The following is a 16,517-nucleotide window of genomic DNA, read 5'->3' as shown; positions in this document are numbered from 1 at the left end:
AGGCTGCTTATTATCACCTGACAGGGGGGAGTTTCCCAGTAGGACATAGCGCGTGGAAGGAACACGTTATTCCAACCAGTTCCTTTCCCCTCCATCAGGCACCCCGGCTGACCAGGAGGAGGCAGTATAGAGACCAGGATTACTGCATGTTTTTTTGTGAGGGTACCTACCCTATGTCACGGTGCGAGGCAGAGAGGTGTAGGACCCAAGCGCAGACAGTGAAGTGGAGGCAGAATGATTCAGATGCAGGGGGGTTTATTAATTAAACAGGGAATAAAGACAAGACTAGGTAACAGACAGAACACTGTAACAACATTAATGAACCAACACAGACTGGAAACAGAGGGGCATATACATAGACAGGGACTAACTAGGCACAGGTGAGAACAAAGGACAATTAACACATGATTGGCTGTAACAGAACAAGACACAGGTGAACTACAATTGCAAAGACATACTAGAGAGACAAGACAGGAAGCAACAACTAGGGCAGACAGGAAACACCAAGACAACACTACAGAATAAAGGTACAAGGAGAACAGGGAACAATACAACAGAAAGAGTGGTCAATAAGGTCCAAAAGGGTCCAATACCATAAAAGGTCAGACAATGGCTAAATAATAAAGGCGGGCGCTGCCAGGGCTCTGCGCAGAGGATGTCGGCACAGAGGGCGCAAGCAGGACCAGGGGGGGGGGGGGGGGTGCGCTGCCAGGGCTCTGCGCGGAGGACGTCGGCACAGAGGGCGCAAGCAGGACCAAAAGAGAGGCGCGGGTCGAGGCCGGGATGGCCACCCGGGTCCGGCCGGACAACGGCAGGAGAGGTCCGGAATGGCAGGCGAGGAACCGGGGCAGAGAAGAGGAGCTCGAGGCAGGACGACCGCCGGGAACCAGCCGGAAAGCGGCCGGGGAGGCCCGGACGGCAGGCGAAGAGCCGGGGGGGGGCAGGGAACCAAGGCAGATGAGAAGAGGCCCCGGACAGCGGCGACCGGAAAACGGGTCACGGAACGGCCCTGCCGAGACCGCGAACCGGCACAGAAGGACCGGACGCCGCACCTGGATACTGGCGGAGCCCGTCCAGGTTCGGACGTCTCGGCGGCCGCCCGCCGTTCGTCGGCGCTGACCCGGGGCGAAGCAGGAGCTGGACCGTGGAGGCTTCTGGATGCTGGGCAGTGGAGGCTCCTGGATGCTGGGCAGCTGGGAGCGTTGGCGGTGTCGAAGGCCAGGACGATGACGCCCCCTCGCCCGGTTCCCCCTGACGATAGCCTAGCGAGACCCAGCATAGGGAAGCAGTTGTCTCAGCAAAGGCTGGCTCAGGGAACACGGGGTCAACAGAGGCAGGCTCGGAGCAGAGAGGCTGGAGGCCTACAACCAAGGGGTGCAGGCTAATGAGTAGGCTGGCCATCGACAGGCTGGAGAGCAGGTAGGTGAACAGGCAAACGGCTAGGCAGGAATGAAGAGAAGTACTTCAAAGCCATCTGCTGGGCTGTCCGCTGGGTCCATTTGGTTGGTTCATTCTGTCACGGTGCGAGGCAGAGAGGTGTAGGACCCAAGCGCAGACAGTGAAGTGGAGGCAGAATGATTCAGATGCAGGGGGGTTTATTAATTAAACAGGGAATAAAGACAAGACTAGGTAACAGACAGAACACTGTAACAACATTAATGAACCAACACAGACTGGAAACAGAGGGGCATATACATAGACAGGGACTAACTAGGCACAGGTGAGAACAAAGGACAATTAACACATGATTGGCTGTAACAGAACAAGACACAGGTGAACTACAATTGCAAAGACATACTAGAGAGACAAGACAGGAAGCAACAACTAGGGCAGACAGGAAACACCAAGACAACACTACAGAATAAAGGTACATGGAGAACAGGGAACAAAACAACAGAAAGAGTGGTCAAAAGGGTCCAAAAGGGTCCAATACCATAAAAGGTCAGACAATGGCTAAATAATAAAGTCAGTCCACGGTCCGAGGAGCGGATCGTGACACCCTAATGATCCTGACTAACCATGGCCACTAGTGGCCTGTAGCCAAAATGCATGAAACTTATTTGATTAAAAAAATATGCACATGATCTATTTTTGACACCATTTTAATTGTCAAGACTGTAGATAAATAGATAAATACATACATAGGTCTACAGTACATATACATATGTGTGTGTGTGCGGTTGTATGTACTACATAGGTCTACAGTATACGTATGTGTGCGTGCCTCGCGCATTGCATTGCACCGTGTTGCATCGCATTGTGAGATGCATTTGGCGCGCAACTCCATCGCACACAAATCTGGCTTTACTAGGCTATGCTATATTTTGCCGTCTATTTGATCTCTCTCTCCTTCTCTCTCTCTCCCACACACTTGTTTTCCCAACACAGCACAGTTCAACTTGATTCCTGTGGGACTACGGATTGTGGCAATCCAGGGGGCGAAGACAGGGATGTACCTAGCCATGAACAGCGAGGGATACCTCTATGCCTCTGTAAGTAGCTACTCTCTAGTCTCTACATGTCACACAGTCATGAGCAATTCCCTTTTGATACAATACTGGGACCACATTTGTCATGTTAACCACATTAACCCTGGCAAGCTGTGGTCCCGATCATGTCATCACAGCCAAAAAAAGATTTCAAAATGTTCTCGTTGATCCAGACAAAGTATAGCGCTTAAGTGGTTAAGACAAGATCGCGCCATACTACAAGACCACAGTGAAATGCCCAACAAGGTTGCTGTGCTGTTGGGTGGAAAATAATACAGTATGGGGTTCTACGATGTAATGTGTTAGCACCGATGTGTATAGAGTGTAACAGTCGCTGCCATTCACCAGCGCAGTTTCCAGTAGTAGAAATCCCATACATTTCTCCATACATGTTTTTGAAATTCCTTATATTACCTTAATATATATACATACAGTACCCTTACAATGCTTTAAGTTTCAGCCAAAATTATTGTTTAGCTTGATCTCTTTTTAACTTTAATCATTGTTTTTATCATAGACTTTATATTGCAGTAAAATATTGTAGTTGACTGGTAGTGATTTTCTGTGACAATTTACGATCGTGTCTCCGGGCTATGGGATATAGCAAGTAGAAACTCATGTGAGGCAGGTAACATTTCCATAGTAACGCGATCTCAACCAATCAGAGACGATGTTGCTACAGATTACAAATTAAACATTGTTTTACAACCAGGAGCCTCTTGGTAAGTCGACATTAGATTGTAATGACATTATAGCTGATAATACAATTCTCTATGGAGAAAATGAATGGGATGTTTACTCATGGAATCTGACTGGGAAGCTCCATTATTGTCTATAAGTCTGAGCTCTGTACTAGAGGAAGCTTGTAGTAACTGTCCATGGTACTGAATTGGGCTTGACTGAGAACAAACAGCAATCAGGCCTTAATCCTCTGCCATAGCAGTAAACAAGGGTTTATGTGCCGATTCTCTACTCTATAAAAAAAAAAGCCCAGAATAAAACCTGGAACTAGCCACAGTAATATGAGAAATTACCCACATTGTGTTTGGTGCCGTTATACTGTAAGTAACTGAGATTAATAGCATTGGTGCAGACCGTAAATTGTGTGTGCTCTTTTTGTGTGCATGTCTGCATGCATAAATCCTTGTATGTGCGTTTTAGAGAGCGGGGGGCATGAGAAACAGAGCTCGAGGAATTGTTGGGGGTGTATAAATTCTGTGAATACATAGGCATGCATCATTTGCGTCAATAAAATTCAGATATGTTTGGTAAGGCTACCAAGGCCAGGAGTTATGAGTGTGGACTCGGTAGACAAATGAAGTGGAGAGGAGGGGCTGAAGATGTGGCGTGGTTTCATCAATATGGTACAGCAGGCCAGTTTATCAGAACAGTTTGACACTTTAAACACAGGTGTAGAGGCAGAAAAAAAGAGGTCCTCTGATCTACGAGGGCTGTGCTAGATGAATGGAAAGAGATAGTAGCTCTTTCAGGGATGTGGGAAGATGGCTGACCGAAGTGTAACATTTTGGTGGTGTTTGTATATTTTGTTGGTTTGACCACTTAAACCTAGACTTAGTAAACTGGAGCTGAGTTGGCTCTGTACTTGGACAGTTTTTTTCTGTCAACACCAAATTGGTACACATTATGTCTATAGTCTAAGTGATCAAGACGGATCCGTCCGATTTTTCATATTCCATCCTGATTGGTGAATTACCGAACATTGCTGGCCCACAATAACCTACCTACCTGAAGCAGCACTTTTTCTAGTTTCATAATGTTTTTCTTCTGCCCCAAACTAAATAAATGCAGGGTCATGGTAAACAGCACTGAAACAAATCTTCCTCTAATTGGCCAATAAATAGAAAGTGTGCATTTTTAACAAGCCATGTCAGGCCTCCTTTGACCTACTGTACATGAAACTTGCTTACACATTTACCTCTAGTAATGAGGAACAATTCTGCCATAGTGACCCATGACTTCCTCCCCCGCTTTCTGCAATTTTGATTTAAAAACACTTAAATCCTTACTTCTCCTGGGATTTTTTAGCAATCCACACAAAAGTTCCCACACACAATCTACGGACCATTAACTAAAAACCCAGTGTCAAGACGTTTGTATGTGGAAATAATTACAGAGCAACAGCTTGAATCACATTACTACACAGCATACAATACAATATCATGACAACAATAGAACAACAGCTTGAATTACATGTATGTATGCTGTGATGTATCACAGCATACAACACAAGCAGCAGCTCGAAGAAAAGAAAGAAAGAAAGAATAGCGGCCATGAGGAATAGGCCCACCAAGCCAGTCATGAACCAATACAGCCACCCTGTCACAACTCACAACATCCAACAGCAGCCACAACACAACACACAGCCCTGCAAGGGGTCCACTGCGGGACCCCAACATGATTTTCAAAAAAGGAAAACCATACTGCCTCGAACGACCCTGCTGCTCAGTCCCTCCCCAACCGCCCGCTGATGGCTCATTATTTAATGGCTGTAGAGAGGCTCTTCTATCCCCAGCTGTGGAATGCAGTCGCTGATTGGCACTCGTTAACAGTCCATTCAACCTACTGGTTGAGTTGAGACTACACTTTGAGACAGCCTGGTGTTGCTCACACAGGAGTAGGCCTAGCTCTGGTTCAGAGCGTTAGTGAGTTCCCTGGAACGCCCTGGAAGACCCAGGGCTCTGCGCTTGTACAAGTAATTCCACTGCCCTGCGAGTGCTCAAGAGTAGTGAAAATAAACAAAACCATTTCGCTACTCACCGAAGCAAAGGCTGTTTTGTGTTGTTGAAAGTCTATTCTCGGAGGTGGGAAGCCTCTCAGCACCCCACCTACTCTGTAAAATACACTTTTTGGGCAGAAAATAAAATATGTCAGCGAGACGGAAATTATTTGTACTGTATTTACTCCACAGTGCCCTCTACAGATTTTGGTTAATGGCAAGTTCAAATCCTCCAGATCTGTAGAGGGCACTGTGGAGTAAATTAAAAAAAATTCCAGCCTTTGCTTCGGTGAGTAGCGAAATGGTTTTGTTTATTTTCACTGCGATATATGTAAGTGCACGGTCTTTCCTTTTGGGCGGGGGCGCGGGCGGGGACTTCTTTCTTCTACAATAGAAGAGTTAGGACGTGACATTCTAATACCAGATTTCAACACTGGCCTCAGTGGCGCACCTCGCTAATCATTACACTCCCAATCCACTACCACTGGTAGTCTGGGATCGACTCCCGCTTGGGAGAAAACCTTTTCAATCCTCAACTACTTTTTTTCGCCGATAAAGTATAGTTTTGGACCATGACGGAGGAGTGAGTGCCCGCGACGACCGGCCGATGGTCTGCTAGTCGACTAAGCGCCGTCCGAGTTATGTACCGATAGGCACAGAATCGTAAATAATATTGGTGGGGACTGCGTCTGCCCCACTGACTGCGTTTGCCCCAACTGCCACTCAAAGTGACTACTGGCCAATCACAGTGAGTCTTTCCCGGGACTTAACCAGCTCTCAACTTCCGCTACACAAACGCAGCACACTCCCAAAGCTGGCATTTTCACTACTCTTGAGCACTCGCAGGACAGTGGAATTCCTTGTACAAGCGCAGAGCCCTGGGTCTTAGAGGGAACTCACTAACGCTCTGAACCAGGGCTAGAGTAGGCCTAGCACAGACATGGAGAGGCCAAAGAACCATATTTGTTAGCTCAGAAATGAGTTTCATTTCCCTTACAAAGTGTTTAGTTTTTTGTTTTTTTTACCAAATGAGAAGAGCATGGTAGAAAGTTGTGTAATCCACTATGATCTCAATTCACAATGTAATTTCTCACTCACTGAGACAAGACACAAACTGACATTATACATTATATTATGATAATAACTGCAGAAACTGGTCCCTGACATTGACAAGTTGGTTAAAGCAAAGAGATGTCATGCTTTTTTAAGTGGTTACTTTTTTGAAGCATTAATCATAATGAGCAAAATGTGTAAAATTATATAGGCTACTGTAGTTAATAGCAGTGCCTGGGACAACAGGCTGAAAAACAAAGCCAAGTGTTAGCTGTGTAAGTGAATACACGTGAGCGAGTATGCACTTCTGCAAGAGTATGCACTTCTGCAACTGGTCATCAAGTCGCCTTACCCCGAAATGAGTTTGACACCCCTGCGTGTAGATCCACATCAGTGTTGGCTGTTATGTCAAAGCCCAAAACCTCTAGCTTGAACTTGAAAGGAAATAGCAAACTCAGGATAATTGAAGTGACCAAGAGCCATATACACATACTGTACCCTGTCACAACTCACCAACTTCAACAGCAGAAACAACACAACACACGCACTGTAGATTCACATCAGCATTCAAGTCGAGACACAAACAGGTGTCATGTGAACATGTTTCATTGGCACCCATTCATTGGGTCCCAAAATGACAGCAATAGTACAGCTTGAATCACATTAGTATATACACACACAGCATACAACACAAGCAGCAGCAGCAGCACAACAAAAAAAAAAGTTCCTACCATGAGCAGTCTTCTACTTGACTTCATCAGTTGAGTAAGTGATGGTCAGGGTCAAACTTTGGAACTCATCATAGACAGAGAGAGCTCACTCTAGTTTGTCCTCAGACAAGCCCTCCAGCACCGTCTCCAGTCATCTCCATTTAACTTATCTTTATAGCTTCGCCAGTACTTTCCCCCCTGCTAGAAGCTCAAGGTGTCAATGGCAGTGACCAATGGCAGCGATCTTCTCACCCTCCCTTGTTAGCCACCCATCCCATACAGATGCTTGTTGGTAACATGATCATCCTGGTTGATTCTGGTGTAGCACAGTGGCCAGGGGCTTCTGTAGTCAGCTTCAGGGTCCAGCACTCACAGCCGTATAGGAGAATGGACTCTACAGTCGCTGAGAAGAAGTTGAGCTTGATATGGTGGGGAGGTTGGACTTCCACACAGTAGACATGCCCTTCAGAGACCTCTTTGCAAGTGATTTCCTCACTTTAAGGTCGCGTTAACGCATGAGCCCAGGTATTTAAAGTCAATTCTTCTTTCAGGGCATTGCTTCCTGTTGTCAAGAGGTGGATGGTCTGTGAGGGTGTTATAGGTGATAACCTTTTCTTGGCATTTATCGCAAAAACAACCTTGGCACACTCTGACACAACTCTGGTCAGGAGCACCTGTGCCTTCTCTACATGGTCAGATAGCAGGCATATGTCGTCTGCATAGTCTAGGTCTGTTAAGAGCCTGCACTGATAGCCTGCATAAGTGCATAGTCCTGGACTATAATGAAGAGGTTGCGAGGGTGCCCTCCTGCAACACCCCAGGATGCCAAACTCTGCAATGTTGTTGTCTGGGGTCATCACCGTGGCTTTTGTACCCACGCACATGACACATAGCTCTGAGTAGGTTGGGAAGGACACCATAAGCCTAGACTAGCTGAAAGAAAGAAAGAAAGAAAGAAAAAAAGAAAGAAAGAAAGAAAGAAAAGAAAGAAAGAAAGAAAGAAAGAAAGAACAGAGCTTAGGGGTCGTCAACAACGTACTCAACATTATGTTTATTATATCTAGTAGTATTTTCAATTGCTTCTATCTATCAATTGTAAATTATGTCATAATTACTGCCATAACGGTAAAACTGCACTTGTTATATAAACATATATATATACTGTACATATCGTCGCTGTCGGGCAAATACCTTGTGTTTCCATATATCATCTTTTTATGTTTTTTAAATTATTATTACTTCGTTGTACAACAGTGTCTCACAAAAGTGTCTCACATAAGTAGCAAAAAAGGCAGATCTACAGTACAAGCTCACAACGGTGCGTTGTGAGCTTGTAGATCTCATGCATACATACACACAGCACCTGCAAGCACCTTAATGTTCGGTTAGTTAATATACCATACATATCTAGCCTTTTACTTTTCTTTTTTTAACTAAAACACACACACACACACACACACACACACACACACACACACAGACACACAAATTACCTTTATGAGATTTACTAGGCCTGCTTTCAGCATCTCAATCAAAAACACAGCTCAATTCAACATATACAACCACATAACTTCACCTCATACAAAAATACTTAATCTTTTTAGCAAGTAAATTATTAAAAGTGAAACTACACATAATTCAGCCGGAAGCAGCTAACTACAGTTAGCAGCTAACTACAGTTAGCTGCTAACTCAGTTGGGTAACTAACTAAAGAAAGACTAGTTATAGTAGCTAATTCAGCTGGTGGAGAATCCAATCAGTTAGAGAGTAAACTCCCAATGCAGTTTGTCATGTCTTTCAACTATCACAAATGTCTTTTAGCAGTTTTAACTCCCTGGCAATACAGACAACTCTACTGAACTTCCATGTGGTGGAACGTTACTTTACAAGTTGTTTAATTCACTCTTAATACTTACAAATGAATGGAGCTAGTGTCAAACACCTGACCTGTCTGCCTCCTGGTGAGAGTGGAGCATAGAGTTAAGGAGTGGAGGGGCGGGAAAACGGTCTGAAAAGCCTGCTTCTACACTGGGGAGTGTCTAGAACACTGTTTCCCAAACACTGGGTCGGTACCCATTTGTGAGTAGTAAATATCCTTTAAATAGACCCCTTAACAGACGACGTCACACTGATAAAAAACAGTTTGCGTGCAACCAGTATGCGCGCAATGAAGCCCATTCTATCAGGTCTCGCTAGGACACGCCTCACTAGCCAACACACAAGAGGGGGTTGGCACCCCGAAACAACAGGTTGGGAATTGATTGTGTGAAACAATCACCTGTGCGTCCAGTCTCAATGTTAGTAAACAAATAATTGGTCTATAGCATGTTTCCTACATTTAGTTTTTAATTATTATGTTGAAAGATGTTAAAAAATGTCCCACATGTTTTTTTTTCATGAATTCAAAACGAATTCAAAAGAATTTCATAAATACAAAAATCAAAGACGTTTCATAAATTAGGGAAAAAAAGTTGTGAGCTTGTAAATCTGCTATATTCACTTGTTTGGGTCCTGGGGAAACATCCAACTTCTCTTTTGGGGAAGTGTCTACCGTCTAAGTGTCTGACAATAACACTTGCAGGGCCAGATTAACACTTAGTGGTGCCCAGTGCTGCGACCCGTTTTGGTGGGGGAAAAAATATATTTTTACCCGCTTGCTGAAAGCTGGCGGGTCTATGCAGAGGCAGATCTATGACTCATCATTCGACAGATTCATTTGCATTCGACAGATTTGTTCGACAGATTTGCGTCATTGGCTGTCGTTTAAGCCAATGGGATACTTTCCCATACTCTGAACGGGCGGCCTCGTCCTCCAAAGCTATGGGACTATGCAGTCCTCCGAGCGCTAGCCGAATTTGGCTAATAGTTAGCTTGTATGATGTTACTAACTAACTGTTTTTAGCCAAGCGCGCTACTGTCCGCTCCCCATTAGTTATCGACGCAAGTCGCGTTATTACTCTCGTAATTTTCATGTATTGTACATCCCAAAACAAAATGTATTCACCATGTTATGGTGCTGTAATGACTTCCTATTTTCTCAACATAATACTGCCTTTCACGCGACCTGCCTTTTTACCCCCGTTCTCAGTAGCGGGGGGCGGGGCGGGTGCGGGGAGAGACCGGCGAGTTGAGTGAAACGAGTTGGGGCAAACGCAGTCCCCACAACATCATTTACTATTCTGTGCCTATCGGTACATAACTCGGACGGCGGTAATTAGTATACATGGCAACACTAGTACGAGTACTTTTCCCACCACTGTTGCTGTTTTTAGCATGACTGCCCTGTTTACAAATGAATGACTACACACTACAACCAAGGTTACTGTAGCAACATTTTTCATGTAAGGTATGACGCTAAAATCAGCTGCATTTTATCAGAAAAAAACAGATCTACAAGCTCACAACGCATCGCCGCCTTGTGAGCTTGTACATCTGCTATTTTTTACTATGACGTTTTATTGAATACTTCATTTACAAAAGACATTAATGAAACCAAATGGACCCATTTGGGTTTTTCTTTCATTTAAGCCAGTAGTGAAAAGGGCTAACTTGCAGTTATGCATTACAACTCAAGCCTAGCTGTTTCAAACAGTGAAATCAAAAGACACGTTGTGAGCTTCACTTTTATAAAGGGTTAGGGTTACATTGCAGTATTGATACTTTTACTTAAGTAAAACATTACAGTACTTTTTCCACCACTGTTGATGTTTTTAACATGACTGCCCTTACGCTACCTGTATTCTATGGACTCACTTAGTTTATTGTGAAAATAGTTTATTTCTTTCATACATAAATGAATACTAACTGGTCACCACCGGTCTTTTGTCCAGGAACAATGCATACAACACTATCAACCAGTCCTCCTGGGTGTGTGTGTGTGTGTGTGTGTCTTGTCATTTTTGTTGTTCTTACATTTCTAAGTGAAACACTGTAGTTTTGACTTGGGTAAGGGTAGGCTACATTATGAAGTAACTATATCAGCTGGTGAAAATAGCAAATCTGTCAGATTGTAGATCAATTATTTTCACTATCATTGATATTGTACACACCACACACACACACACACACACACACACACACACACACACACACACACACACACACACACACACACACACACACACACACACACACACACACACACACACACACACACACACACACACACACACTTTATATTGGTAGCCAACCAATGAACCTCTGTGGAGTTATTTTTGTTGCATTCGAATGGCTGAGATTTTATTTTGATGACAACTTTTACATTTTGTGCTGCAGATTGGGGCAAAAACAGCCTGCCGCAAGCGGGTATATTATGACTTTGTCATTTCTTGTTTGAATATTTTTGATAAACATTTTAACAATGACATATTTATTTTTATTTATTTAGTTTTTTTCTCTTGTCCAGAGGTTTACTGTATGTTGTGCCTTTGGCACAGTTAAAAATAGGAATGTGTTACAATGCACGCTACAAAGGTCATATTTCAGAATTTTTTCACTATGTTGTCAGGGACAACCTGGGGTTCCATTGCATAACAGGCAAATAATTAGGATTCATAATGAGCTGCCAGATGCTTTTAGGCTAACACAGCTCGCTTGCTAGAGCTCCTGCAGTGAGCTATTAATTGATAGTGCTTCAGAATCACGTTCATTGACTGCAGTGAAACAAGAGGAGGTAATGATCAGTTGCAGAGTAAAAATAAAAAAGGTACAATGCAGAAGTGCCCTAGTGGCTGAAGAAGTTAGAAAGCATTCCACACAGAGGCACAGACTTAATCATGATATGCATGTCTTTGATGGTAGGGGAAAACAAGCATGTGTGATGTCATCATTAGTGTTACAGTCACCTCTTATTCTGAGTTGGGTGTGTCACATATGGATTAGTCGGTAGATGAAAGTGTGCAGGTGCATTACTACATTTCTACAATTTATTATTTAGGCATTTAACGGATTGAAATAAGTCACATGCATGAACTCTATAGTCCAGAAACAGGGTTAAAGGATCACGTACAGAGTACAAAGACAACAATAAAGTGCTACAAAGTAACTATACCCGGAAACATCAAACCTAGCATCTGTCTTCTTAATACAGTATGATGCTACAGTATCTATAATACACTTTTGGGGACAAACAGTTTATGTCTATCTAACTTACATAGGCCTACATAGTATGATGTGAACAAGTAACCACCATACAAGGTGTATGTATAACTAGCATCTATCAAAAGAGGCAACATTAAGTGATCCAAAGAATAAGGAGTGTTGGTGAGCAGATGAGTTTGTCAGACTGCGGTTGAAAATGAGGAGTGAGTCTGCAATCTCACTGATGGGTGAGGTCATCCACCACGGAGGGAGAAGAGTCTAGGACGCTTGGGATGGCTGGCCAGGGTGTTGCAGGGAAGGGGGAGATGTCCTGTGTTAGCTAATCTAAGTGTGTGGGAAGGGGTCTGTGGGTGGATCATGGGCTTAAGGTAGGGGGTGCCATGCCCTTAATTGCGTTGTAGGTCATCATCACCAGTGTTTTCAATTGGATGCAGGCAGCAATCGAAAAACCACTGAAGGGAACGCAGAAGGGGTAAGACATGTGATGCTATAGGGAGGTTGAAGATCAGGCATGCCGTGGCATTCTGGACCATTTGTTGTTTGAGTGATCATACCAGCAGACCAGATCCTGCAGGTCGCAAGACTTTTCCAGGGAAAAAGAGAAGCTCAGTCTTGTCTGCATTGAGTTTGGTGGGAAGATGTCCAATGTGAGATGTGGATCTGGCATTCAGCAATGCGCTCGTCACCCTGTGTGGCGGAGGGAGGGAAGGAGAAAAACAGTTCCGTGTCATCAGTATAACAGTGCTTGAAGCTTGTGAGCTGGGGCCAAATACAGACCTCTGAGGGATAAGATGTCAAGAGTGTGCAGGGAGATGAAAACAAACCTTATCATTACACTTGGTGAGTAGTAATGTTCCTACAGGAGGCTGTAGTTTATTTACAGGACACTATTCTTTGAGACCATGTTGACTACATCTGGGAACAAACAAAATAAAATGCGGCTTGTTTAAGTTTGCATTTATAGCAGATGGATAGAGCATGTTCAGGAAGAACTGCATTAAAATGTATGATAGAGAAAGCTCTACATTAGACAAAAGTGAAGTGAGTGATGGTGGAACACACACACGCGCGCACATGCACGCACGCGCACGCACGCACACACACACACACACACACACACACACACACACACACACACACACACACACACACACACACACACACACACATGCGCACACCCACAGATGCTGGCATGCATGCAACACATTACAGGTTGTGTAGGGGAGGGATCCCAGTGAGAATGAGAGATATCAGGTGCAGAGGGAAGTCTGTGTCACTTCCCTTGTCTCACACAGGAGTCTCAGCCTCACTACCTGTGGCAGGCACGAGGAAATGGCTGATCCTAATGTAAAAATAGAGCTCAGCGCAGTCCTGTCCCATTTCATCATCTACTGATTGTGTTCTGAAAACCCCTCCTGGGCCAAGAGAAAAGGGGAGGGGAGAGTGGAGAGAACAAAGGGAAAAGAAAGCGGAACATTTGCGCAAAAGAGAGAGAGAAAGAGAAATTAACACATACATTTGAGCATGTATGTGCATGCATCTGTAGGAGAGCGCAAGGGGGAGGGAGACGGAGGGAGAGAGAGAGAGAGAGAGAGAGAGAGAGGGAGGGAAAGAGTGGTAGCTGATTTTATGAAGGAAGTTTAACATAATATTTCAAAGCTATAATTGTCTCCGCCAGGCCGAAAGGCATGGCGAGAGAGTATGTTTTACCCTCCGTCCGTCCGTCTGTGTGTGTGTGTCCGTGTGTCCGTGTGTCCGTCTGTCACCAGCTAATCTCCGCCACCGTTGGCTTGATCGCAGCGAAACTGTGCACACACACTCCCTGGATGCCAATTCCGAACTTCTGCCCCAAATTTTTCACATGGGCCTTTTATAGCGCCACCAGGAGGCCGATTTGTGCAAAACATATTTTTTGACAGTACTCCTACAGATTTTGTCCAAAAATCTCGCAAATCGGTACACAGTATCTCTATAGTCATTAAACAAAACTTGTTTTTCAGATTTTTCATATTCCATCCTGATTGGCTAAAAATGGCTTCCAAAGTTTGCAGGAGTGCTCCATTTTCAACAAAATGCCTCAAATCATGAACACAGCATGCAATTTCGGTGAAATTTTGCACGCATATTCCCACTATGCCGAGGAAGAAATGCCACTTGAACATTTTCAAATCAGCCTCATGGTGGCGCTATAACAGGCCGATTCATGTTTTTACCTATAACTGCACCGATCTGTGTAAAACTTTGTATGCGCACTCCCTAGAGGTCAAGGAAAAACCTTTGCCATGCATTTTTCCCATCTGCCTTTTATAGCGCCACCAGGAGGCCGACTTATGTAAAACACATTTCTTTATATTACTCCTTCCGATTTGATCCAAATTTCACGCAAATCGGTACATATGATCTCCATAGTCATGTGATCAAGACGGATGTGTTTGATTTTTCATATTCCATCCTCATTGGCTAAGATTGACATCTAAAGTTTGCAGTAGTGGCTTGTTTTGAACAACATTCCGCAAATCATGAACGCACCGTCCGATTGCGGTCAAACTTTGCACGCACATTCACACTATGTTGAGGAACAAATGCCACCCTTTTAACATTGGCCTGTTATAGCGCCACCAGCCGGTCTAATTTAGCAAAAAAAAATGTTGCACAAAATGCCTCAAACCATGAATGCAGTGTCCGATTGCCGTGCAAGGCCTAAGAACAAATGGTACCCTTTAAACATTGGCCTATTATAGCGCCACCAGGAGGCCACAATAACCTACCTGACCTGGCGGAGACCTGTGCTCCGAGGAGCACTTTTTCTAGTTGACACAGTTTTTTGTGTCAATCACAAGTGTGAATGACAATTGCTTTATTCTCTCTTAGAATCTTTATTATCAGTTGTTTATATACAGAACATTTAATTTAAATGTTTTATTTGGGCTATCATTTGTACTGCAGTTGGAGTATGCTTATTATCGTGTCGTGTCAATGTTTAGGTCTGTCTTATTGGTGTGTATGGATGAGAGAGAGCGAGAGGGAGGGAGGGAGAGAATGCTCTGTGGTTAAGTGGCTCTGTCCATTCTTTACCTGTGCAGATTGCATTGAAATGCAGGACAGCACAAGCAGCAAGATAGCATCACTCTTATCACAGGACAAGAGAGGTCGATAGAACAGATGAATGAACGAAGGAAGGAATGAAAGCAGCGAAAGAAAAGAAATGCAGGGTGGCTGTGTTTGTTGGGGGGGGGGGGGGTGAACATTCTGCAAAAGTAGCCGATCTACAAGCTCACTATGTGCTTGTAGATCGGCTATTTTCATAACAGATTAGGCAGATCTACAGGTTCATGACCCGATATTGTGACGACCACATAATCGGTTCGATTCTGGCTGGAGACCTGTGTTTTGTGTTGGGTGTCGCCCACCTATCTCTGCCCTTGGATTCTTTTGTCTCATACTAGCTTATTTAAATGACACAAAAGCTACCTGTCAGTGGGGGGCAGGAAGGGCCATCAGCAGACACGCCTTTTTCAGCTCCATCACATTGACAGGAGGCCTTTCCAGATGTCAATCAGCATAACAGAGGCACGAGCGCCTAACCCTCCACCTCAACCCTCCTCCCCGGCATCATTATCATCCATTCACACTGAGCATGTCACTCAATCATGCCAAGCCACGCTTCACCAGGCCCTGCCGTGCAAAGCCAAGCTGGGCTAGGCCATGCCATCATAAAACATCACAGACAACCCATAAATCTTTTGTGCCAGACGGTATTATCTCCCAGTTGCATCCATGGTAAACTGCTATTAATAAGTGCACCCATGCCTTATTAACTTATGTAATGTGGCATGTCATAGAACATCTGCATCTGGATGTAAATCAACTTAAAAATGTGTGTGCGAGAGCGTGCGCACACACACACACACACACACACACACACACACACACACACACACACACACACACACACACACACACACACACACACACACACACACACACACACACAGAGTGTGTGTGAGTGCAAACACACTGGCACACTCAAACAGTATGAGAGGGATGGGTGGCTTTATTAAGAAGCTTTACATTTTAAGTTATGATTAGAGTGGGATGCTGCAACAACTAATGCAGCACTATGGAAATATGGCAGGATTACTGCAGCTGGGCAGATTTCATGGCTTCCCTTTAGATTAACCAGAGAGCTCATGGGATGGTCAATAGATGCAGGCAGCATATATGACACCATGACCCCTGCTGTCTAAATGGGGGACTGCGGGCATTTACCATAATGGCATCACATGTAAATGTCGCCATTGAAGACGAGCAACATCTTCATGTACATTACTGTGTACTGTTGCTTTAATGGGAAATAAAAGATATAAAACACTATTTATGGATGACATTAGTTCTGTTTCATTTTTCAATCCACATTGTTATTGTAAC

The 16,517-nt window shown here is 44.2% G+C and overlaps 1 protein-coding gene across 1 annotated transcript in view; it reads left to right on the top strand.

Annotated features, from left to right (window-relative positions):
* fgf11b (fibroblast growth factor 11b) overlaps positions 1-16,517 on the top strand; it is a gene marked incomplete at both ends in the record, with an annotated part of 47,893 nt that overhangs the window by 27,604 nt on the left and 3,772 nt on the right. The window contains one exon of the mRNA XM_080435408.1: positions 2,389-2,492. Within this exon, the coding sequence (XP_080291534.1) occupies positions 2,389-2,492 (104 nt within the window). The remainder of the gene's footprint in view (positions 1-2,388; positions 2,493-16,517) is intronic.

This window comes from Gymnoscopelus braueri (assembly GCF_963280865.1).
Source record: "Gymnoscopelus braueri genome assembly, chromosome: 8".
NCBI classification, from domain to species: domain Eukaryota; kingdom Metazoa; phylum Chordata; class Actinopteri; order Myctophiformes; family Myctophidae; genus Gymnoscopelus; species Gymnoscopelus braueri.
Note: the sequence above shows the minus strand (reverse complement) of the source record. Positions and strands in the feature narration are given on the sequence as shown.